Genomic DNA, 25,830 nt, shown 5'->3' on the forward strand with positions numbered 1-25,830 from the left:
CCTTAATATTTGTATGTGCACATGCCCAACCGGAAGCTAACGTGACGATTTAAGACGACGTTTACGACAAACTAAATGTGTTTGTATATCCATTTTTCTAAATAAAATCATGAACCTGTCTCCGATCTGATGCTTAATGGTTTAATAATGCTGAAATAATGAATAAGTTACCGCAGAAACGCGTCCAAGCATTGTTGTATTAAAATGACGTCATCGACGCTATGACGCTACGTGTCAGTTACCGCGCGAAATATAGTCATATGAGAGGTTACTTATTACGGCCATTTTCAATTAAAAATTGGGCAGTTTGATTTGTAGTACCTATTTTTCTCAGTTTTCGTTGATAATTTGGTACTTATATACTAAAACTAAGTTCTAAAATTTTTCAAATTTCAGTAGAAAGTGACCTATATATCTAAATGTAAAATTCAAAGGCGTTGACACAGGTCTATTTAAGGAACACAGCTTCGGTTTTTTTATTTGTATTTCGACAATATCCAATAGAATAATAGCTGTGAAATTTGTTTAAATAAATGCAAATAACACGAACATAGCATATTACTTACGTAAGAATAAAAATGTATTAAAGCTGCATAATCAAGAAAGATATTTTTGTTAATACAGTTTTATAAGAAACGATAAAAAGCAATGTATATTCTCTGTTGCTATGGTTACTTTAAACGTTAAGAAAAATAGGCTACCGTGTAAAATGTTTGGTATTTTGCTAATAATATTTCCCTAATAGTCCATGTTGGTCATTAACAGAATGGTACTGAAGCCGTCGAAAAAATCCGTTGTTTAAAAATGAGAGAAAATGCGTTACCATGGAAACATGAGCCCTGCGACATATACATTTTAACTTATATTAGAAAGCTAACGCGCATACAAGTAAAATTATCAATTATGCAGAATTCTACGGATGAAATCAATATACACTGAAAAGTGTTAAATATCCGTATTTCCCTTCTCCTTTCGATGAAAAATACCTTTGGAGGGTCATGTACTTCAAACTTTGATAAAAATTGGACTTGAAGTGACAGAGATAAACAAAATTGAGATTGTAGTAGATACAACATTAAATTACACGAAAAACAATAAATTGCTACGGTTCAGCTTATTTGAATTTACCATGGTAACAAGGTATCCTACCTCCTTATTCAGTGTAAAGAGAAAGAAAGTTTAGGAAGTTTTAATTGTTAGTATTATTTATCATACTTTACATCAAACTTTAGAAGTTTTCAACATAGTCGGAAGTCACACCAACCTTACACTTCAGAAACAATTAAATTTATCATTAAAGTTAGATGAGAAGTGCACAAAATCTCATCTTGATCATATTTGATTAGTAAATTTCCTCAATAACTTTTAATAATTTGAATGTTGGAATGGCTCAGAATATTTGTTTCTTTTACAGAACTGTTCTCATTGTTTTATCAATATCGATTTTGTTTGGAAAAGGTATGTATAGTTTAAATTTGACGTCGAAGAGTCCAGTCTAAAGACTCGTCTGCCGATTAGGGAAATCAGCATTATTTGCTTAGCTTTATTTAGATTAGAACGACTTAGTGTTGTAACTATTCAGAATAACGTAGTAGTTACGCGTTGGCCTGTCACATATACGACTGCTGTTCAATACTCCGACGAGTCGTTTTCGGTGAAAATTTTTGTGGTGTAATTATGTTCATTTCATTGTTTTAATGTTATTTTGCAATCATAGTTTTTCATCATTATTGTCACGAACAATAAAATTTCAATTTAATGCAACATACTAGTCATAATGCTTTGTAAGTGGTATCTGTAATTTCCCAAGCTGTGTCAGTGGATTCTTGAAGACTCGGTAGAATTTTGCTAGCCAAGTATTAGATACAATTATAACATTTCATTTGCACATGTATACAACACATTGTGTATTCTATAACATATTACAAACTTATTAGAAAAAACATATCACAATACTCAATAGACCTCCATATCACTTCACTTCGTCTACATCTCTCTTGATGGATTTATTGCAACACTATGTTAAAGAGAATAAAATACAAAAGATAGTTGTGACTCTGACGGATATCGAACCCACACTCACAAAATAATTTTTTATCCCCCCTCGGCAAGCCTCGGTGTGGGTAAACCTTTCTCCAACTTGCCGGGTAAACTCAAGTTAAGAAAGACAGTAACCTAATATTCTCTGTGTTAATCATTATCCCAAACTATATAAGTTTTCCACATGCATGTGTGTCTTTTTCAACAATTTTTCAGTCGTATAAACGTCGTATAAACGACAGTCTCTACTTGTAGCAGTGAGCAAAATGCCCAAATTTATAGTGCTGCTTCACTGGAATATCACGCCGTAAACACGTGACATGATATCCCACCCAGTCACATTATCCTGAAACCGGGCTGTTTCCTATTCATCTTTCAAAATAAGTCTCACGTTCCATATTTAGTACCTCTACACTTTAACATTGCAATTGGTTTTTATCCTCTCCACAGGATATGGATAAATTGCGTTGTCCGTCCGTCTTTCAGTTCGGTTGGAGCATTATCTGAGACACATTTTGTTGTTATTAAAATAAAATATGGTAGAAACTTGTATTGCTACAAGGAAATGCCACCTTGAAAATTTCAGTCAGATTGTCTGAGACTGACCATGTTTATCGCCCTTAATATGTTTTTTTCCAATTTCTGTCCGTCCGAAGCCAAACCCAAGATGTGGTTTAGACCGTTTTTATTAAATATTGTAGAAATGTTAACTGCGGTAAGGCAATGCGATCATGCAAGTTTCAGTCAGATGAAGACGAGTTAATGCCCTTTGTACTTATATACATATAGTTCTTATATAGTGTTTTATTGTCTTTCTATCCACCTGGAACCATATTTAAGAGAATGTCAGGAATTTTCAAAAAAATGTGGTAATTATTTAAACTTATTTTTTGAAATGTGGCACCGCACAAGAATATTGCCCTTAGTACTTGTATAATGTTTACTATATAGGGAATTTCTTTGCAAATGGGATGTTGCATCCAAATTTTGTACATATCAAGCTTTCTTGAGTGAGGCACGCGTTCTAGTCACCGGGGTCAATGATAATGTCACCGTAACTAAACATAGAAAACTTGTTTTCTCACAAAATTGAGATAAGCGTACCAAACCTGCTAGATGAGCAGCCTTCAAAGAGAACAATGTATTTTAGTGCATTTTTGATACCTTGGGTCAAGGTCACTGTTACTAAATTATAAGCCAAGGATTCAGTAAAAAATCGGAAGCATGGAAATCTACACTCTTAAGCAGGATTTCTCGATTTTCAGTAGATCGGAAACAGCCATGACCTGATTATTATAATTAACATAATTTAAAAAATGATCCGTTACACGAGACAGCACTCTTGATAATTTCGATGCTGGACAGTGTAATTGAACATATTTGAGGAAGCTGGAGCTGTCAGTGGAGTGTTTAATGACTCAGGTTTGGCGTCATATTTTAGACGAATTGTTGCTATAACTTGTTGCTAATCGTTGAAAAAATGACCGCGACTTTCTGTAAACATCTCACTTTTCGAAATATTTCATATTGAAAGGCAAAATGCATTTATCTTTTCCACAAACATTTGCCAAAAAGACTGAATGCTTTTATTAGGCGAAAAGATAGCAAATCGCTTCGACAAAAACATCAAGCATATCAAAAAAAGTCTAGGTGCAATGTCGGTGAATTCGTATGTTTGTGAATTAAATTAATTGACTTGTGCTAAAATATCTGATCAAAGTGAATAAAAATAAGTCAGCTTTCGCAAAACATATCATCAAATGGAGACCCTTCTACGCTTCCGTAGATAACGCCGGAACTACATTTGTATTACTTTCCATGTTCGATCGATATGAAGATTTATCGAGGTGTTAAAAGGGATATCGCCAGTGGGTATAAACATATAATAAAATACTGCGTATGAATTAACGAAATTGTTTTTCAATAAGCTCCCAATCACCTTCCAATAAAATGTTATATTTTGTATTCATAACATTTTAGTGGTGGCTTTAGACTGTTACAGGACTACGACCCATGAGTATAAAGGTAACCAACAGACGACAGAGAATGGGCAAACATGTATAAGATGGGATTCTTTTGATCATAAATACCGTGATTCTTCGACGTTCCTGGAAGCTACGACGTCTGAAGACGAAAATTACTGTCGTGATCCTGGTAGAAATGGTTATCTCTGGTGCTATGTGTCATCAGACGGATGGAGCTATGAGGAATGCGACATTGAAAAATGTGGTAAATACATATCGATATGTTTCGTCTTTCCTTTTTAATGTTTGGTGTCCCTAGAAAGTGTAGCTTCTCTTTTAACCTAGACACTAACGTAATCATTACCTTGACAGGAGTCCTCCAAGCATGTCGTGATACAATATTATGTAGCTACTAGAAATCTTTTAACATATATTTTCTCAATGAACCCTATCTTTTACATTTAACTGATCGTTGGACTTTAAAACTGTTTACAGTTAACAGCACGGGATTGTTTCGCAGTGATCCTGAAGAAGACATTATGCAAAGGGTATGCAAAGGATTTGTTGTAACTGGTTTAAATGTCAAAAATAAATTGAAAGGAAACGGTCGAACATTTTAAAATTCAAATTTTAGTGCAAAAAGTTTTACTTGGGGTCATTTTCTGAATTTGTATCCGTAAAATTATTGGTATAAATCTTAGAGTACGTTATATGAAATGGGATGTATGTAATCATACATTGCATAAAACTAGAAAGTCAAGTTTTGTAATTTTCTGATCATGATATCATAAAGATTTAAAGTTGATGAAAATCAAAATCCTCCTTTCTGTATGATATCGTTTAAACGCGTTTCCCCTTAATTGGCAATTTGGTCAAGAATTATACTCCTTTACATAATGTTTATGTTCATTCATCTTTTTATGTAGGCATAAAGGCAATTTCACCAACTCAGTCTAAAAGCCCATGCCCCTATTCAGTTCCTCCAACGATTTGAATGTGAGACACTACTGTGACTACGCTAAAATACAAAAAAGGATGAAATGGTTGTAAATAATGTGCTGTGTGTCTAATGTACTGTAACAGATGTAATTGCAGAATATTTAAACCAGTTAATTAGCATACATGCTTGTAAAAGTTTAGAAATTTAAATGTATAATAGAAATCATATCTGATTAAGTGTATTAAGTGTATCATAATTAGCATTGATATATGGACAATTTGTATTAAATTTTATTACCACAGGTCATTGTCAGTAGTCAGTGCCATGATCAGAGATGGTATAATATACTTCTTTGCCCTGGATGTTAGTTAATGGCGTAATATGATATGATATAGAGTAGTTCATATTTGTCAAATTTTATTTGTAAAATTGTGTTACATATACCGCCATATAATCATTGTCAGTAGTCATTGTCTGCAGCTATTTTCAGTCGTAGTCATTGACAAAGTTCTATTTACATATAAATTTATTACAATTAGCGTATATGAATATGTATATATATATATGTGTGTGTGTAGTGTAAACTTGTCAAATTTCATTGTAAAACTATTGTATATATACCGCCATATAATGTATCACATGTCCTCTTGGGTCTAAGACCTTCTGGAATTTATATGAATAAACTTGTAAACTTGTAAACTTGTATCTGATTCTAAACAGCTCAACAGGCATCGAGACCCTCACCTGCATTGTGTCTTTTGCTGTTTTTGCCATGAAAATGTAATCATACCTAAATGTGTACAATTTTCAAGTCACTGTCGCCGTGAACCAATGCGGAAGACTGAAGATAGAACAACCGACTATATTGGGAAGAAATGTTACTTTTACTTTTACCCCGGAAACAACTTCAGACGCAGACCTGGTATGGCAGCGAACAAATAAAAGAAATCCGTGGTCTCTGCTTCCAAATGATAACAAGTTTGCACAGTATTTCCAAGATGGAACATATTAGTTGATTTTAACTGACACAGTCAGAGGCGATGACGAAGTATTTTACAGGGTTAGTTATAGGAACAATAGCGTAAGCTGTTCAATGGAAACTCCCAAACTTCAGCTTCAAGGTATTTATAAAATATACATCCTTCCATAATATAATATCATCATTTAACTGATAGGCCACATCAATTTTTATGTAGAATCAAATGTTTTTTTGAGTTACTGACCAGTCGCTTATTTAAGGAGGTTTATGTTATGTATTTAAGACTGATCTAAGTTTAAAAGACAGATTTATGCGGATTCTTAAGCATGTATATGTTGAAAAAAGAAATCCAAAGTTATTGTAAGGTCTTTTTTTGATAAGTGTGGTGGTTATAACGCTTCATGTATATAATTATGATATCTATGAACCAGTTTTGTGGAAATAAATTTAATTGTTAATAATTATTACTCTTTATATAAAAATAGAAAAAGTGGAAACTCCACAGGTCGCTCAACACAACAAAAACGAAAATGTTGCAGGCTCGGTTTGATTGAGCCTGTTCATGGACGGTAGTTGAAATGCATGCTACCGTCCACGCCCTCTAGCCCCGGGTTGAGCAGAACTCATCATTTACACATGCTAAAAGTACAAAAAACAATTTAGAGACATCCGCAGATGTGTTCATACGGCGTTGCACATGGAACCTTCAATGCTACACTAGTGTGTAATTCCGTGAAAAGTGGCGTAGGGTCCCCAGTTAAAATAATGGGTTTTCCCTAAACGAGAAAACAATGAGCAAAATCACGGGTCCATAATTTGTGCTATATGACCGGTCTACATGCAACACGTGTTTACTGGCTAATACGTCAAACATTTGCAAATAAAGCTGTGAAAATGAATTTATGCTGTCATGTAATAATAACTTATTGAATGGCTTGCCGGTCATTTGATGTATTAAACGAAAATATACATGTTATACCAGTCTCGAACATTTTATGTGATACATGGAAACTGCCTTTCAGCCGTGCTATCCGTTTAGGTAGATGCTAGCCTGATAACAAGTTCTCTTGGTAAAAGACTTAAAACAATTTGAAAATTAGTCATATTATTATGATTGTGGTTTCCACTTCTAGTGCAGTTTAATATTAATAAATTGTAAATGTTTTTATTTCTATTTTTTTCTTTAGATATAGCAAGTAATCGATGTGGATTTGTTTACCTAAGAACAACAAAGGTGAAAGAAGGCGAGAACGTAGAACTAGAATATTATCCATCGGAATATGTTATGCAAAATCAAGAACACACTGTACGACAATGGAAGCGTTCTACAGATCCAACCATTTCAATAACTCTGACGAAAGATGTGTATGAGGAAGAAAAGGAACCAAATGATAAATATGTGTTGACTACAGTCATGTTCACGAACGAATGAATGGCCGATATAGTGTTTACTGTGGCAGAACAGCGGGCTACTCCAATTTTGTCAATGTGATAATACCAGGTAATATTGTACTAAAAATCAAAATTATGAAGACTTTCTGAAGTTATTATCCGAAATAAAAGTTTAAACTTAAGGTATCCGATCCACAAATAAGCAAGTTCTATATAACACTGCTATTAAAATATATACAATTTTGATGCCTGGAAAGCCCATATAATTTTGGTATCATTTGAAAGTGCATTGTGTACTGAAAAGGAAAATATAAATTACATGACAAAATATCTTTAGAATTTTTATTTTTTTACTTTATAGTCTTCAATGATACTTCAACAGAAATCCGGTTATTACAGTGTAAAATTTATCATTTCGCAATAAAAAAAACATGACTTTAATGATTTTTGCATATTACTTATGGTCATCGTACTTACGAATTCATGTTCAGCAGACACCACTCTTTCAAACGATACCAAAAAAAAACAAAAGAACAAAAAAAAAAAACATATGGTCATCAGGCATCGAAATTTCGAAATTCAACCTATTTGTTATTTGTGGATCGATCGGATAACTTAAGGTGATGGACCCGTAAAGAAAATTGGCTATTTCCGTACGATTACATTCTCCGTATGAAATTTCGGCTTTCTTCGGTCCTAACTGTAAATTATTTTACATAAACAACAGAAGAATGCCGATTGTCATTACGGGTCCATTGTTTGTCTTCTTTAAATGATATGTGTAATATTGTGCAAAGTCAAAACTATCCACAATCTTTCACAAAGTATAATCTTTGCAATCGCATGGCCGTAGCAACTATTGAGGCATCTGCCTCGGTCGATTTTTCTGCCTCAGTTGCCTCGGATAATTCAAAAGGAAATGCCTGGTCTCCGGGTTTGGTTTTGCCTTAGCTGTATGAATTACCAGCCGTTCTTTATGAATCTAATCTTGGTTTAGAAAGTACTTTTCGAACAGATTTGTTATAAAGTATATGGAACAAACTATAGCATATATCTGTGTGGTGTGTGTGATATATGTCAGTATCTTACTACTGTTGGTGCGCGCATTTTAGATAAGAGTGTTTTCAATATTCCCCAGCAGCATCCAAAAATATCAGCCAGTAATGTAGAGGTCATTCCCAGACGCGTAGAGTGGCACACCCATTTATTTACTCTGCTGATTGCTGAGTAACATTTACAATCAAAGCCTAAAAATTAAAAGGGTAAAAGAAGCAATGAAACAGGTCCGGCGAGAAAGTCGCCATATGACCTATCATGTGTCGGTACGACGTTAAATCACAAAAAAGATCCGGCGAGGGTGTGAGGCAAGTGCCAATGTTTGCACATATATAAGCAAACTTTATTTTTGTGAATTTGTATATTTCAGAAGAAAAAACAGCACCGTAACTTGGCTACTAGTCCTACAGTTTAGTAAATATTTCACAATTGTCATTTATATAATTTCTATTGTAGACGCGCACTTTTTTCACTGTAAATGTTGCTCAAATGTTGGTTTATATCAACTGTTACAAAAAGTGGATGACATGTTAACGTAATTTGATATTCTTTCATGATCCTTTCATGATTCAGACACCTCAGCAATCTACGCAGGTCATACTGGCCGGTCGCTTTTACAAGAAGCCACACGTTCTCTTTCTTTTCCCAGAATATCTTTAACCGTGGGGAGATTCAACTCATCCACACTAACGGAAGAGGGTTTCCTTTTTCACAACCTCCCGCTGAGTAGCTTCAGAATTTGTTGCGCTACGCCCTGACTCCCCTGTATATGTAATAAAAGAGGCCTGTTAATGCCCACTAGATAGCTGTTTCTAAACATTCACAAGGATTGCATTTTTTCATTCGTGTAACATTCGGATCCTGAATTGATATTAGCTCCCTTTATAACCTGAGCAGTAACTTACCGATCCTAGGGATTGGTAGGTTGGGGATTCAGGCCCAGATCCAGAAATGTTTGCTTGTAGTGGGGCACCAGTTTAGAACAAAAGCGTCACCGGCGAGGTGCATAGTGCTGAGAGGGGGTAGGTACGGGTGGGGGCCTCTGTCCATACTGGGGTCTCCTCCTTGAAAGTTTTTTATATACATGTATGAAATGGTGCCCTCTGACGCATTTTTTGGTCTAAATTTTGAGGTACTGGAGGGGTACTCCACTCATTTTAGGGGTGTCAGAGGGCTTTCCTCCTGGAAAATTTTGAAAAACAGGTATGAAATGGTGGTCTCTGGTGCATTTTATGGTCTAAATTTTGAGGTACTGAAGGGGTACTCCCATCGATTTTTAGGGGTCAGGGGGTTGCCCCCCTGGAAAGTTTTGAAATATAGGTATGAAATGGTGGCCTCTGGTGCGTTTTGGGTCTAAATTTTGAGAAAATATTATTTCTTTGCCAAAATGTAGTTTGGTACAACTTTGATGAGAACAGATCACTTTTTCAGTCAACTTTGGGAAGGGGTTGGGGCGGGGGGGGGGGGGGGGGGGGGGGGGGGGGGGAGGTTCACGTGGCCCCTCGGTCCGGCCCTGGATCCGGGCCTGGATTACATGCTCCACCAGAATGGTTTATATACCTGCGTTTTCTGGCTATTTCTGTGTTTAATTTCCTATAATATAAATTCATTGATTTGTTTTCAAATCTAAACTGATTTCAAAGTATGGTTATGATTCAAAATACAAGTAAACCGATGAATACGATGCTACCAAAGCAAAATCACTTGAAACTTAATGATTTATGACAAAAATCATTGATGGACACCAGTGTGTTTTTTTTTCACTTATTTAGAAGAATGATTTTCGCGCTGTTGAAGCCTCATATGCAGACGATAGGAAATGCTGCGTGGAGATGTGATATCATGATCAATTGATGAAACTTCATTTATGCTGTAATCATTAATTAATATGTATTTGAATGTTCTTATCAACCTAATGAAGTTTTATCTTAATAACCAGACTTTTTAGCAACACCCTTGTCATTGTATGAGAGAAGAACCTTTTCTTTTTATAGAAAATTAATGTCATTTTCAGCATTAGAGCAATATTAGACGGAACTTGGATTGTAGAGAAAATTGTTTGAACATTTTTACATTCAATTTTACTCGTATGAGATAAACAAGGAGCACCATCAAGAAGAATATTATACACAAATCTTCCTAAAAGTAAGCCCTGTGTGGCATCCGAGACCTACATCGCAAATGAGACACATTATACAAACGGACCATAAATTGGTATTATTACCCGAGGTAGATGGCGGAGTTAAAGGGTATTTTTTCTCTTTTATATGAAAACAGCGAAACAAAGTGTGTTTTTCATATCATATATCCTTTTTTGAGGGAGCCCTCAACAAACCCTCCTTTTGGGGAGGGGGGAGGGGGGGGGGGTGGGGGGTTGTGGACACATTCTCCCTTACTTACCCCTATCGGCACTTTGCCTTTACCATTCAAATTTACCTAACAACCACGATAAAACGCGCATACTCACTTGTCTCGGTAAATTTTAGTCTCTCGCTACGGCCATGGACCGAATTTTAATTTGAACGTATATTGTAGTTGCACCTAGCGCACCAGTATTTGAAGGTTTAAAGGACATAGACGACTATAAGGGATGTATTGTTGGTGAAGATTATGATATGTTCAGCGTTCTCTGCAAGACAAGTGGTGGTACACAACCAATAAAAGTCACCATGTCAATAGGGGATGAATCTCTGAGCCCACAACAATATGATAAAACAGATGGTTACATGGCATTCTTTACTCTTCGCAACAGACATCATATGGCAAATATGACATGCACAGTTATGAACGATGTTTTAACATCGCCTTTTTTCATCACTGCACGTGTGTATGTTATCAGTAAGTGAAACATTCATATTTACTTCATTCTAATCGAAATCAAAATATATCATGGTACAGATGACTTGCATACTTATGAATGAAGCACTAACTTCGTTCACCTTTAATTGTCGCTTCTGGAAATATATAATAGGTTGTACAAAGTATTAAGATCAGGTCTAAAGAATTGAATAAAATCAAGCTCAATTATAAATGATTTAACTCCAGTTAGTGTTACTCTTGTCAATACATTAATTTCATTACTAAGCCATTCGACCTTCCTAAGGCAGTCACCATTCATGTTTTCAGAGTCGCCTACATTCCATTTGTTTATGGTACCTGGGGTTTTAAAAGAAAGAGATACCGTTAATATTACTTGCGTAGTGAAAAATGGCAGGCCTGCTCCTAAAGTACATATAAAAGTTTCTGGTACGGAAGTGCCGTCTGCTGTCCAGAAGGATTATGTCAATTATTCCACCTCTTTAAACACAAATGTTGTCACCATGACAACATTCGAGCGAAGCTGGAACAGAGAAAACATAACCTGTTGTCGTTACAATGAATGGTACAAGGTCAGAAGGGCGTGCTCCCAACCAAAACAGGTCAACTTTTTGTGTAAGTATTACATTCACATAAAGGCCAAACAAAATACCGAACTGGTATTACATCATACGTTAACATAGTTCTGCATGTTTGGATCAAAAATTTTCTACGATGTAGAATTTGATTAAACCCCGATTTTCAAAATATACTAAGAAAATCCGGCAAAAAAGATAGGGTCGTGTGTTCGATTTTATGCTAGATTGATTTGAAAAGTAATAACATCAATCAAATTTTCATAATAGGAGTCTATGGTAAAAATCACAACTTTGATAAAATTTTCGCGAATAGATATTTTTCTACAATGTAGATTTTAATGGAACTGGTCACGGTCGTAAACGAACATACGCCTTTACATGGTGAAATAAAATGTATAGGTCTGTGTGCTTGTTTTTGAGGTATTTGCCTACTATTAAAGAGATCCGCGCATTTCAAGCTAATTTTAAGACATTTTTCGGAATTATTTAACGTGTCAGATGTTTTAATATATTATTTTAATTCTAGAAAGATAGTAAGCTGCCGTTGTAATCAATCCATTCACCTGTTGTCATAAATTTATAAAATGATTTTCATTTCCGTACGCGAATCCAGGGTTTTTTCTACGTTTTCCGGATAAGGCCTGGCTATACTGAAGGAACCAGGGCGGGAGCCATCTGGTCTGTAATGGCGGACATACATTTGAACACTAATTTTTCACCTGGCTTGGCCACAGAGGTCTAAATTAAAGCGGGTTTATATTTAAATTTCATTGTGGATGGATGTTTGACATTTTGGTAGAACAAAAATGGAGAGAAGGTTGTATTTGGAGAAGTGAAGGTCAATTTTAATGTGAGTAGTACAACCAAGTCACAGCAGTGTGATTTTGATGTGATTTTACAGAAAGCAAATGTGACAAGAGAAAAATCTCTCTTAGAAGATACATGACTTCTACTTTTCTCTCCATTTTATGTCAGTTTTATCATAGTTCTTTAAAATGTGTTAAGGATTTGTTCTCTGAAATGGGTCTAGCTATGTTTGGCAGCTCTTTAAACGTTTTCAGTTTTATATAGAATATATAGGGCATACTATTTAGGCTTATGTTACCATAAATGACGTTACGCCATTACTTCCGGTTTATCAAACGTGAGGAACTACCTTAATATTCATACAGATATTAAAGTTTTCCGACGAACACGATGATACCAATTGTCGAATGAATTATTCATTTTATGATTGTATTGCAAAAAGAAACATGTACAATACACATTTCTGTTTTAAACGTTTCGTGCAAACACTTTCCTAATGTATATATTTATCGCATATGCATACTAAATAAGATTATCAATGGTAATTGTAGCTTGACAGCTGCTCAAGAAACTCGTAAAGGATAGGTTTTATTCGGATATATTGAAATTTGGTCGTCGGTAAGAACTATCGAATAACTATGGTGGCTGATTTCTGCCAGTGTCATTCTTTCGTACTGGCGCCCCCGCAAGAGCGAAAGAACGACGTTTTCACATTTGGCGTTGTCTATTCTGTCGTTCTGGCGCCCCCGCCAGAACCACAGAACGACGTTTTCTTCTTTTGGAGTTGTTTCTATCCCTCGTTCTGGCGCCCCGCAAAAACGACTTAACGAAGAATTCAACGCGACAAAACGAAAGAACGACATTCTTAAACGGCTCCCCAAAAATGTTGTCTTGACGTTCTGTCGTTCTGACGCCCCGCCAGAACGACGAAACGTAACAACACCAAATGTGAAAATATCGATCTGGCGTTCTGGCGCGTTCCGATAGAGCATATGCAGTGTTAGTAAACAAATCTGAATGAAAGAAGTATGGATTCTGAGGGTAAATGTATGTTTCAAAACACAGTAAAGAGACTAAATATTGAATGTTTACATTATACAGCGTGATCTGTCATTTAGCATCGATATTATAATGAGCCCTATGTCATACTCCAGTAACTGTACACGCAAAAATGTACATGTGCTATAGGTTGCATAAATATGTATATAGCTCTAAATGTTACTAGTCGGTTCTTTTTAAATCGGTTTGTCATGTATTCAGTTCTTTTTAAATTGGTTTGTATTCTCAAATTAATCTGTCAACAACATTAGAACAAGAGCTGTCGGAGGACAACAACGCTCGATTATTCAACAGCCTTGTCAGTTAAATGAAAATAAAAGTTGAAAAAGGGTAATAATTTTGTAAAATTGCAAAACAGGGTTATGGAACCTGTAAAAGATACCAGCTTACATACAAAATCTTAACCAAAATCTGCTAAGTCAAAAAAAAGGGACCTACTTTGTAAAAATGCAAAGTAGAGTTATGTAACCCGTGCATTACAGATCAGACCATGATAGTGAACAAGTGTGCGAAGTTTCAATCTATTCCCATTAGTGGGTACTGGCATGCAAGTAGTCACCGGACAACAGTAGTCACCGGACACCCTCCCGCAACGCTCTATTTTCGCGATTCGTTTACATATTTTTGTGCCTAACCATACAGACGCTTGTTTTGAAGAAGTTTAGCAAGATCATTTTATCACAGGTAATCATATGAGTATAACAATCGTGGAAATCCTACCGCATGGTTACTTGTTTACATTTTCACTGATGGGGCTTCCGTTTTTATTGCGCATGCGCAAGAGAGGCCCGTCTGTGGGGTTTTAAAATTAAGGCTACATGTCTTAACTTCACGACTAGCAGACGATACATACAATTTCAACAAGAAAACTTATTTTCTTTGTGACAACAATACTAATTTGCTCAAATATTTCATAATTTGTTCGATTAGTCAGTTATTGTAAAATTAACTTGTAGAATAGCTTTGATACCCGCTCCAGATAAGGGAAGTAAATGCTGCCGGTCTGTTTTATACTGTTGTATATGCATTGTGTCCCTTTGTAAGCTGTGTTGGAGATTGACAAATGCATGGCAGAGCGGCTATATATAAATAAAAAGAAGAAAACTTTTGTGACACAGCGGTGATAGAGCTTGTCTGTTTACACTTTTTGCCACAGGGTCCCGACCCCGACATCTACATGTATATTTTTGTCGCAAAACACTTAAGAAGCTCAGTCTCGTATCCATAATAATTTCTAAACCTTAGATTCAAAGATTGTTTAAAGGAACACTATTTTTTTCATGTAGTCTAATTCATGGAAAAAGAGGAAAAAATTCTGCAAGCTGTCCCAGCGGTTCGGCAGAACCGCTTATCAATCCGAAAAGCATCGAGAGAATATGGTGTGCCAAAATCAACTCTGTCAGATAGAATTAACAGTAAATGGCAGAAAACATCGTTTGGCCCTGCAAGACAGCTTCAAGCTGAGGATGAAGCAGCCCTAGCCAACTACTTGGCGTATATGTCAAAACATGGCTTTCCTCTCACAAGAGCGATGGCCAGATGTTTTGTTAAAGGCCTTGTTGAAAGATCTGGTAAATAATAAATAAATAAAAGAATTAAAAGAATATACAAGTAAATAAGTAAATATTAAAATAAGAAAGTAAATAAACGAATCTTTAACAACTTCAAAATTGTCAGTGTCTACAGATGCATAAAAATACATTCTGTTTTCAGTCAATATTTTATCGGAAACGAAAGCTGTATTTTTTAATACCATTTAAGTTTAATTATTAGAATTTATTCATCTGGTGATAGGTCGTCCGTCATTATTTAATGCCGAAAAGGGCCCTTCAGACGAATGGTTCAGGAAGTTCTTCGGGCGTCATCCAGAACTCAGCGAGAGGAAACCACAAGATCAGGATCATGGGAGAGCAGCAATGTCGAATTCAAAAATTATGAATCAATATTTCTGCCTTCTTAATGAAGTATTGACCAAGAATGGCATTAAAGATAAGCCATCTCAAGTAAACGTGTTTTTATATACTTTTTCTTTTGTTAAATACGTTTCATGGTGTGTTTGTGAGCGTAAAAAGTTCATCGTCATGTTAAACAGTACAATACATAATGTTTAAGATACCCTGAACAGTATTATTGAGCCTATTACTGCCAAATGTTGCCAGGCTTACGATAAGAGCCGGTGTTTAGAAAGTCAATGAACCTTAATCTTTCATCTGCGATTTTAAAAAAATGGTTACGTTTATATTACTCAAAACTTTCCTTAAATGTCTAATATATTCTTGAGCGAATTTATGTGATTACTCTCAGATATTTAACTGTGACGAGACCGGATGGACCGGAAAGGAGGCAGCTCGAACTAAAGTAATTGGTTCCAGAGACTCGTCATTCACCCGGAAAAGAGTATCCACAACAGATCATATCACGGCTCATTTGTGTGTGTGCTGATGGTCGCCTTTTGCCGTCCATGGTTATTTATAAGGTAGATCTATAATACGAAACAGAATTGTATATTACTAAAATAGAAATAAAAACAGAAAATCCTATGTATCCTTGTAAAGCCGGTACATGTCCTAATATAATATTTGTACATGCTATGCTCTCTACACACAGAAAAATACTAACAAATACAAACACATGAAATTATGCACATTTTGCAGGGATCGTTACCTCACAGGAATTACAAGGACGGTATCCCGGACAGCTGGGCATTCGCCAAATCTGAGAGCGGGTATATGGACACTGAGCTGTTCATAGACTGGTTTGACAAAATCTTCGTACCGCACTGCGGACGAGAGAGGCCTGTGCTGTTAGTGATGGACAACCACGACTCGCACATCAGCTTGCAGTTGGTTGAGAATGCAATTGCAAATAGAATCATTTTAGTAGGCCTTCCAGCACACACTACCCATCTGCTGCAACCTCTTGACTTAAAGGTGTTTTACTTACCTCCCAATGATGCTAACATAACCTTTTAAAGTCAGAGAAATTATCTGTAAACTAACTAAATTTAACTCTTAGAATAAATGCCATTTGCGTCCAGTGACTGCACGTACATGCAGACTAATTGTGGTCTGATGAAGGCTTGAAAATACATTTAATACTGTATAGTTTATACATTATGCAGGTATAAAATATTTTTGTTTCTGAACATTGTCAAGAATGTTTTATCTGACGTTTATTACAGTTAATTGGGCCACTAAAAAGTAGATTTTCTGCTGTTGCCAACAATCTTGGATTTACTTGTGCCAGTACAACAGTTAGCAAGGCAAAGTTTCCAGTTATATTAAAGTATGCTATTGACAAGGCGACGCCCAGTTCTGTTCAAGATGCGTTCGCGGAGGCCGGGCTATATCCATTCAATCAAGCTGTTATTCCCGCAGGGAAATTAATTCCACCTTCTTTTAGTGCTGAGAAATCTGATGGCAGCACTGGTGAGACTTTGACGTCTAAGTAAAATGTATACGTAAACTGTTTAAACACGCATATAATTTATAGCATAATAGAAGTATATTAAATGTTAGACAGCAACTTGCAGTGAAATATTAAAGTGAAAATGATAGTATTTTGTACGAAAAGAGTGCAGTATCAATGCAGATGTAATATTTTTAACATTGCAGACATAGAAAACAGCTCTAACACCATCAGTACTTGTGAAACTTGCGGATCTTTCCTCACTAATCCTCTTGTTAAACAAGGTCTAATACCACAGAGACTTGCAGACCTTTTTGTGCCGCCTCCAGTCAAACCTCTTAGTGCAGCAAAGAAGAAGCGAATGATAACGGACGCAAGAGTTTTAACTGGAGAGGAAATGCTTATGTCCCTGAAAGTAAATTTTCATAAACCGTCATTTACAAGTACCCTATAGATAATTTCATTAGTAATGAGAGCTATCAATATTCGAATTACAATATCTCCGAATCCGTAAAATGTACAAGTATTATGCCGCGCTCTTTAATAATTCATTGTAGAAAGATTACTTGGCGTGTGCCGATTTACGCATAACAATTACGTGAAAAGACAAACTTTTCACGAATATAAAGTTGGCTGAGTTTATTAGGTCTGTGCTTACCACCAAACAAAAAAAATGAGAATACATGTAAATGCAAGGAACAATTGTCACCGGGTACTTATTTTTATCCGTTTGGCATAATGTAATGAAAATGCACGCCGTTCTGGTGCATACGTAAAACAACAGAACTTTGTTCAATTGAGAGTTTCTCAATTCATGTCAGGTTTACACTATTTAAAATGATTAAATAGCGTTATCATGAAGCCGATCCTGAAATATTTCTTAGGACTACATCTTAATTGTTTTGTCCTACACGGTCACATCTATTAATGTCTGTACTTGCGTAGTTGTACCTCGATTTTAGTTCAAAAGCAACATACATTACAGGAAAAAGAAGAGCAAGCGTTGGCTAAAAGGAAGCACAGGAACAACGGCAAAGACAGAGAGAGGAAAAGAGGAAACAAAAGGAAGAATATGAAAAAGAAAAGGTCATTAAGAGGGAAAAGCGAAAGGTTGAAAAGGACAAAAGGGACGAGGAAAAACGTAGGAAAGCTGCAGAAAAAAAGCAGGCTCGTGAGGACAAACTTTTAGGGGATCTTGACAGTGAACTGTATATTTGTGGTATTTGTAGCGTGAGAGGCCGTGTGAATGATGAGAGAATGGGCATTTTATGGTTTGGATGTGATGAGAGTATGTGTTTGCGTTGGTACCACTTTGACTGTTTGAGTGAGAGTGAGCGAAATTACCTGCGTGAGAGCCTTGACGATAACAGTGAATGGTACTGTAAGGCTTGCAAACCATGGCTCTATGAAGAAGAATAAGTTATGTTTGCCAAAATCATTATGAAGTTTAATTATTTCCATGTGTTAACAAGATTATTTACACGAGTAAGGGAATATTAAAGAGGTGTTATAGCACTACATTGTCCAGATATCTGTGACTTATGTGACTTAACCATAATCCTTCAATTTTCTGTTGTCGAAGTTTTCCGTGTGACTGGGACAAATAAATTTGACGCAAACTTGTGATCTTTTTGCAGTTATATAAAATATCATTTGTCTTTTTCATAATTCCAGCTCATATGGGCAGTTTCCGATAAATATATTCATGAAAAAATGGTGTCCGGGCACTACTATCGAGCATGTTAAAGTTTGACGTTCTACAGACCCCTTTTCGGGCCTCGCTAATTCCACGCGAACGTGACGTCATTTCACAGGAAAAACCCTAAACTGGTAATACCGGAGCTGAGGTATGTATATATGTGAATCGTTTTTATTCTTGATTTTGTTTAAGCTTTTGAGGACAAAATGTATGCGATTTCTGTCCGGGGACTACTTGCATGCCAGTACTGAGATACCAGCTCACATACAAAATCTTAACCAAAAACTGCTAAGTCGGAAAAGGGGCATAATTTTGTAACAATGCAAAGTAGAGTTATGGAACCTGTGCAGTGCATGACGGATCATGACAGTGAACAAGTGTGTGATGTTTCAATCCATTCCCATTAGTGGGTACTGAGATACCAGCTTACATATAAAACCTTAACCAAAAACTTCTAAGTCGAAAAAAGGGCATAATTTTGTAAAAAAGCAAAATAGAGTTATAGAACCTGTACATTGTAAGTCAGTTTATCACAGTTAATAAATGTGTGAAGTTTCAATCCATTCCCATAAGTGGTTACTGAGATACCAGCTTACATGCAAAAAACTTAACCAAATTGGGACGCCGACGCCGACGCAGACGCATGAGTGAGTCCAATAGCTGTACCTATTCTTTGAATAGCCGAGCTAAAAATTAAAAGTCCATAGAAATATACCAGATCAGGGGCGTAGCTAGACCCAGATCGAAAAAAGGAACTGTTGTGGTATCGTAGAGGTGACACTGTCTTACCCACTCTATCGCACGATAGGTTGTTAAAGCATTTGTTTGAGCTTACAATGTTTTCGCTATCCTTTTCATGTTCTTTATGTACGCTCTAATTGTTCTTTGTTTCATATAAAATTCAGCTACTTCAGAACAATTTTGATACAGTTTCTAGAATTTCGCTCCGTCATAGACCTATTTTCCACAAGATATCCACACATTTGCTTCAAGAAAACGAAAAGGAAAAGGGGTGTTGAATAGTATGCAGTGAAATGCAAGTCAACTGAAGTCAGGTACCCTTATATTAACGCTTTTCAGAAAGCTGTTCGCAGAATAATTTTCAAGTAAACTCAAAAATATGCGAATATTAGCATGAAAAGTGTCTTATTTTATGTAAATTTCATTCCATGAGTGAAATAATGCCAAATTAGGATCTATTCATTAGGGAATTCTTTCGACTACACCACGGAAGCACATTTTGGACCGAATTACTGCTATATAACCTATGAAACATGACAAAACTGCGCATGCTCTACCAGAACGCCAGAGTGATATTTTCACATTTGGCGTTGTTTCTAACGACAGAACGCCAAGACGACGTTTTTTGGGGCGCCGTTTATAAGTGTCGTTCTTTCGTTCTGTCGCGTTGCATTCTTCGTTATATCAGAACGAGGGAATGAAACAACGCCAAAAGAGGAAAACGTCGTTCTGTGGTTCTGGCGGGGCGCAGGAACGACAGAACGAGACAACGCCAAATGTGAAAACGACAGAACGACAATGGCAGAAATCAGCCACCATAAATAACCGTTAGTGTCGCACGACCTAATTCATCAGAATTTCCTATTATAAAAGTTTGAGTTGGTATTTACTTTGCAAAACGCTTTCGTAGCTGACACTGATCTTGTAATAACGCTTCAACAAACTGATTTTGAGATACACCTATTTTGACAAGAATAACAGTCCATAACGGTTTTGATTAAAATTGAACTTAACTTTAGAAACTTCGGGAACTTTGAAGAAACCTTTATACGTGAGATTGTAATCGACTTTAACATTAGTATACAATACGAACTACACGTGCACATGTGACAACAGTCACGCTTCAAGCATTTGGAAATTGATCGGATTTAATGAGTTACACAAAATGAAAATCAATGTTTGCATACAAATTTCGAGAATGAAATATTTGCGATAAATAGATATTGCGTTTTGTCTAAATAATATTCTTGAGTATATTAATTTGAAAACAATAAATCTTTAGGTAAAATATAAAACTATAGTCATTCAGATATCATGTATTTTTCAGATCCTCCATCTGACATCACACTAGAAGTCAAAATTGACGAAGGACTTCAAATGTACGCTTTATGTTCAGTACTTGATTCAAATCCAGCATGTGTGGCAAACTTTAGTGCTCAAAATGGAATCATTGCTTCAGAAAGGTACAACGAAAGCGTAAGACAACCACTTGGCGCATGGAATTCAAAATATGCAGTAAATTTGAATGTCAGGAAAGATGATAACGGAAAAAAGATTGAATGCTCAGCTGACTGTCCAAATTTTACTGTCGTTTTGAAAAGCACTGTCTCCATCACTGTTCCACGTGAGCGACTTGTTTAATTTATTTTGATTCATCCAATAAGCTCAAGATTTATTGAAGAAGAATATAAACATTTATTAATTGTGAGGTTATTTTAGCTCCTAATTTTGAAAATAGTTCTTCTCTTCAGCTTTAGGTATTAATGAATACCTTCATACCATGCTTCTCGGCTTTGCTAAGGATGCTAATATTCAGTGACAACAAGTACGAATGAACTATCGTTTGTTCTGGTAAATCTATAAATAACTCGTGATGCCTTATTTCCACTATCTTCGTAAACTTATTAGTTGATGTAAGATGCTTATAATCTTGGTACATTACAGAATAAAATAGATTGATCCTTTGGATGGCTTTAATTTATAATCTTTTACTAGATATACGCGTAAATATAAACCGTAATTGTTTTACCTTTAGCTGTTTATATACTTTCTAATTTCAGAGAAAGCTGAGCAACGTTTCAACAACCAGGATACAACTGGATTTGGGGGCAACTCGTTTATCTGGATCATTATAAGTTCTTGTTTAACTGTTGTCCTTACTGGTGTATTCATCGCGTGTCTAGTTGCAATAAAGAAAATGAAGACCGCTAAAGGTATAACAAGTAGAATTATTATGATATGTCACCGAAAACAACTTGATTTAGGATGAACGGATTTCTTTCTTCTCTTTAATATCTACTAAAATTTATTTCAGAATGAAGAAAACCAGATTTCTTGCTTGAATAATAAGGAAGCTAGATAAAAATAGGGCCAAGTGATAAGTAAATCTAATGGATTTTCATTTACAATGGGTACTATGTGTGCTAGGAGCACATGAAATATAGCTTGTAAATATTCTTACATATATACTTCTTGTACGAGCATTGCATTCATAAGAAAGTGAAGGAAATCTAAATCCTTTTCCATTGTTTATCAAATTAGCAAATGTATTCTTCATCCATGACTTGCTCTAAGATATTTAAGCAAAATATCTCCATATTTTTGATATTAGTTATTTTATTTTTCTATTTGGGTTTTACGGCGCACCAATACAGTATATGTTATATGGCCCAAACAGGACTACAAATTTTGGTTTCATATCTCATTTACATCGAAATAAAAACATGAGGTACGGAATCAAAATTTGCATACCTGCTGGAATCACAGAGTTACATTAAAATCAAGTATTAAAACCCTATTAATCGCCTCTTACGATCATGCAAGGGTAAGGCAGTGGTTCCAATTCTTTTCACACACAGATCATCCCAGAACCACATATTAGTTAAGTAGAGGTGATATACTAACTGGCTGTAGTATGGTTTTGCTCTAAGTATTGAAAATTATGGAAGTACGCGTACTTGTTTAATATATGAAATCAAGAATTAAATAGATTACTATTATACAACCAATTACCAGCCACATTCTCATTTACTAAATTCGTAACAGGGGTTTCAGTAAGATTTCCGGCCATAGTTTACATTGGCTGGTAGTAAAAACTTCTTGAAGTTTAGAAGTTTAAATACATATTTAATTATCTTGGAGTTCTATAATCCGATGTATCATATGAATGGCTGCGTCTGACATTCAAAGGGAAATTAAGGAAATACCCTGTAGCGGAAAAAATGAAATAAACAGTTGTTACAGCCTCGAAGTCAATGCTTTGTATTACTGTGATCTTTTTTTTTTTTTGATACAGGTCTTACTTTATATATTTTCGCGAAATGCAGTTTAATCGTTGTTGATTCATATTGAAAAGAAATATGCTTCGTGATGTAATATTGTAAAGTGCAAAGTTTTACTGTCAGGATACGAATGATATGACCCAGGGAAGTGCCTACGCCTTTAGTATCTTGAACAATGAAATGGGTCCAAGCGCTAAGGTGACTATGTCTTAGACTAGCTCACAAACGATATAGAATGTCCTTTGTTAAAACGTATAGTTGGTGAGACCAAATATCTCATACATAAATTTTCATCTGGCTAACTTGCCTAAAGGATTCGTGTACCAAAGATTTGTAAATGATTTCAATTATGAGCTAGATAATTTCAGGGATCAGGCTAATTACTAAGTGTTTCAAACTAACAATCTTCAATTAATAGTAATAAGCTCAAACTCCTACAGGCTGGAGACTCTATACTTGACTGGTCGTTTTGTTGAAGTTCCCGTCAGACAATGTCTTTGAATCAACAACATACGAGTACTATCGCATAGATAGATGCTCGGCCTCTGTCCTCTTAATTGAGGTTGCAACTCTATATGATTGCCCTGACTCCTTGATGCTCAGCGCCTATATGCTATCACATGTAGCATTCAACTACCATATAGGTATATCCCCGCTGCCTTGGCTGTACTTCGCCAATAACGCTGAACCGTCTATAAGCTGGAACTCTCTTACTATCTCAGTAGATTACCAAACTCTGGATCTCCGTCTCAGCTTTTCGATGCTCAGCCTATATTTGCTATTGTCTATAGCATTCAACTAACGTTAAGGTAAAACTCCTATACGCTGGCGCTATAGCTCGAAACCTTCTGGAAATGTTGCAACTCTTCTTTAGTCTATGAACTTCAAACGTCTTCTTTTTAATAATTTATCCGCCCTGACAGGCTAGTTGCAATAACTACCTTATCAAGGTACTGCGATAAATTATTAGTTGAATCCTCAATGTGTCTATACCGACTGATCCCTCTTGAACTCTCTGTCATCCATCTACCTATTTATACCCTAGCAGAAGTGAGCTATTTATAGAACTTGTTTCTGACTGGTCCAAATCTATACATAGTAGATCACTTGCTCTTACAAATATCTGGGTCCCTTTAACTATTGTATATGACATAACGTGAGATGCTGGGATCCAATTAACATAATGAACCCAAATCAGTCACAAATGACCAAAATCCTATTATTAATAGCAATTCAACAATAATTATAGCAATGACACCATGAAAAGGGAGTCAAGCACTATCTGTGCTTAGGTGTTACGTTATCAATATATCAGATATACAAATTATTCTGACATTTACTTTCTCCTTATTTAGAGATTATTCTACCATAAGTAAAATCCTAGTGCTGTACCAGCTCCGGTGAGTGATGATTTGTCCACTATGACCCATTTTGACTGCATAGAAGTTTTTGATTTCTATGTACCTCGATGATATTAGAAATACAGACAACCTATATTTTTCGAAAATGGTGAAACACAGTTAACCAAAATATTACATCTTTAGCTTAGTCGTTTTAGGAAGCAAAGAATGCAACCAAGCAAACTATTAGCAGACTTTATACAATACCCTCACGCCCGCTAGCATAGAATTAAGCGGAATCTATTATGCTTTAACTTGGACTTGACTCCAAGATTCCAAAGAACCGGAAAATATATAACTATATTTACAGACAAATTACTGTTCCAGATAATATTGAAGACTAAAATATCACTTGCGAAACGTTTACGTTTTATTTCCAGCAAAATGGGGAGCAAATCAAGTGAGACACAGTGCAAGTGGTGGTGGAACGAGGTTTGTTTATTAATTTTCTTAAACCACCTAAAACAATGTCGGTGGTCTTTGAATCTTAAACTATTACTTATTGAACATAAAAACAACTAAGCGTAAATATGACACATCTGTTTATAAGACCAAAACTGCTTGCTTCTGCTAACGACTTTTGAAAATATAGGGTAGATAGGTAGGTATTTTATAAATATGGATAACATATTCAACTATCAAGGTTATTTCATACAGTAAGCTACATATAAGAGCATTTTTGAATCTTTTCTAAAGTTAATTATCTGTTGTAAATAAAATTGCGTTTTTCTTGGGTTTAAATTAACCAAACATTCACATTTGAAAACATTTCTTTTTCACACCTACCTTGTCAAAAACATGGTAAGCTTGCTGGGCACTCCATTTTCTTTTGGCGAATGGAACCAGAGCCGTCCTAGCGGGCGAGGAATTTTTTGTAGGGCTTTAAAGACAAAAGTAACTATTTTTAAAACAGCTTTGTAATTTTCAAAAGATAGAATGATGTAAGATTATATTTTTCTGACTTTAAACCCCCAACTGCCATATAAAAGCCACAAGATGGTACCGGGGCAGGTTTTTATATAAATTATGCATGTTTCACATCAGAGAGCCCTTTTTCAAAATTTTTAAATAAACCACTGAATAAAAAGTTATGAAAAATTGCATAAATACACATTGAAATATTCTTTATCAATTGGTGTTTTTATTTTTTAAAACAATAAATGTTGAAGTATAGTTTCAAAAAATTATTTAAACCTAACTGCCAAAAATTTGAATTTGCCGGGAGGAGCTAATGAGGTCATGAACCCTAGAGGAACAGAGAATGTAAACAATTCCCACGTGGTTAATCAACAAACCTGATCGTCAGAAGGCTTCGTATCAATGAAATTAACACCTAGCTAGAGTGCATTGCAAAACTTCTCCAGAAAGTAATTTTGAATTTTTAAACCAAATAGAATATCATAGTCATTTCTATAGTTATATTTTTATATGTCATGTCATAAAAATGTTTTAAAGAAAATAAAAAAATAGGGAACTACTAATTACAGACATACAGTGATAAATATAATTTCAAATAGCTTATCATTTTTATTAGTCCTTATCACAGCAGCACTTGCTAATTTGTGTGTATTGTTCTGCATCCCAGACTTAAAGTTTATTATTTCTACATTTATTGCCAGCAATGACAGAATTTTAGTTAAATGAATGTTTGATTTTGAGTTTCATTGTT

At 35.5% G+C, this 25,830-nt stretch overlaps 1 protein-coding gene and 1 long non-coding RNA gene across 2 annotated transcripts; both read left to right on the forward strand.

Moving 5' to 3' along the window:
- Positions 1 to 1,317: 1,317 nt before the first annotated feature.
- On the forward strand, positions 1,318 to 11,203 carry LOC128559829 (uncharacterized). The gene is made up of 5 exons (XR_008372665.1): positions 1,318 to 1,458; positions 4,021 to 4,269; positions 5,757 to 6,065; positions 7,111 to 7,424; positions 10,907 to 11,203. It is a non-coding gene; the product is annotated as an uncharacterized LOC128559829 (long non-coding RNA).
- A 300-nt stretch (positions 11,204 to 11,503) lies between these two features.
- LOC128559826 (uncharacterized) lies at positions 11,504 to 24,680 on the forward strand. Its single transcript, XM_053552498.1, has 4 exons — positions 11,504 to 11,803; positions 20,808 to 21,104; positions 21,541 to 21,693; positions 24,542 to 24,680. The coding sequence occupies exons 1-4, from the start codon at positions 11,521 to 11,523 to the stop codon at positions 24,604 to 24,606; spliced, it is 798 nt and encodes a 265-aa protein (XP_053408473.1). The 5' UTR covers positions 11,504 to 11,520; the 3' UTR covers positions 24,607 to 24,680.
- Positions 24,681 to 25,830: the final 1,150 nt, after the last annotated feature.

This window comes from Mercenaria mercenaria, chromosome 10, assembly GCF_021730395.1.
Source record: "Mercenaria mercenaria strain notata chromosome 10, MADL_Memer_1, whole genome shotgun sequence".
In the NCBI taxonomy this organism is placed as follows: Eukaryota; Metazoa; Mollusca; class Bivalvia; order Venerida; family Veneridae; genus Mercenaria; species Mercenaria mercenaria.

Excerpts from the sequence above, each read along its gene's own strand:
- LOC128559826 (XM_053552498.1), top strand. The coding sequence starts at position 11,521 with ATGGTACCTGGGGTTTTAAAAGAAAGAGATACCGTTAATATTACTTGC. Across the intron at positions 11,804-20,807 it reads AAAACAGGTCAACTTTTTGT|ATCCTCCATCTGACATCACA; the intron begins GTAAGTATTACA and ends TGTATTTTTCAG. Across the intron at positions 21,105-21,540 it reads TGTCTCCATCACTGTTCCAC|AGAAAGCTGAGCAACGTTTC; the intron begins GTGAGCGACTTG and ends TTCTAATTTCAG.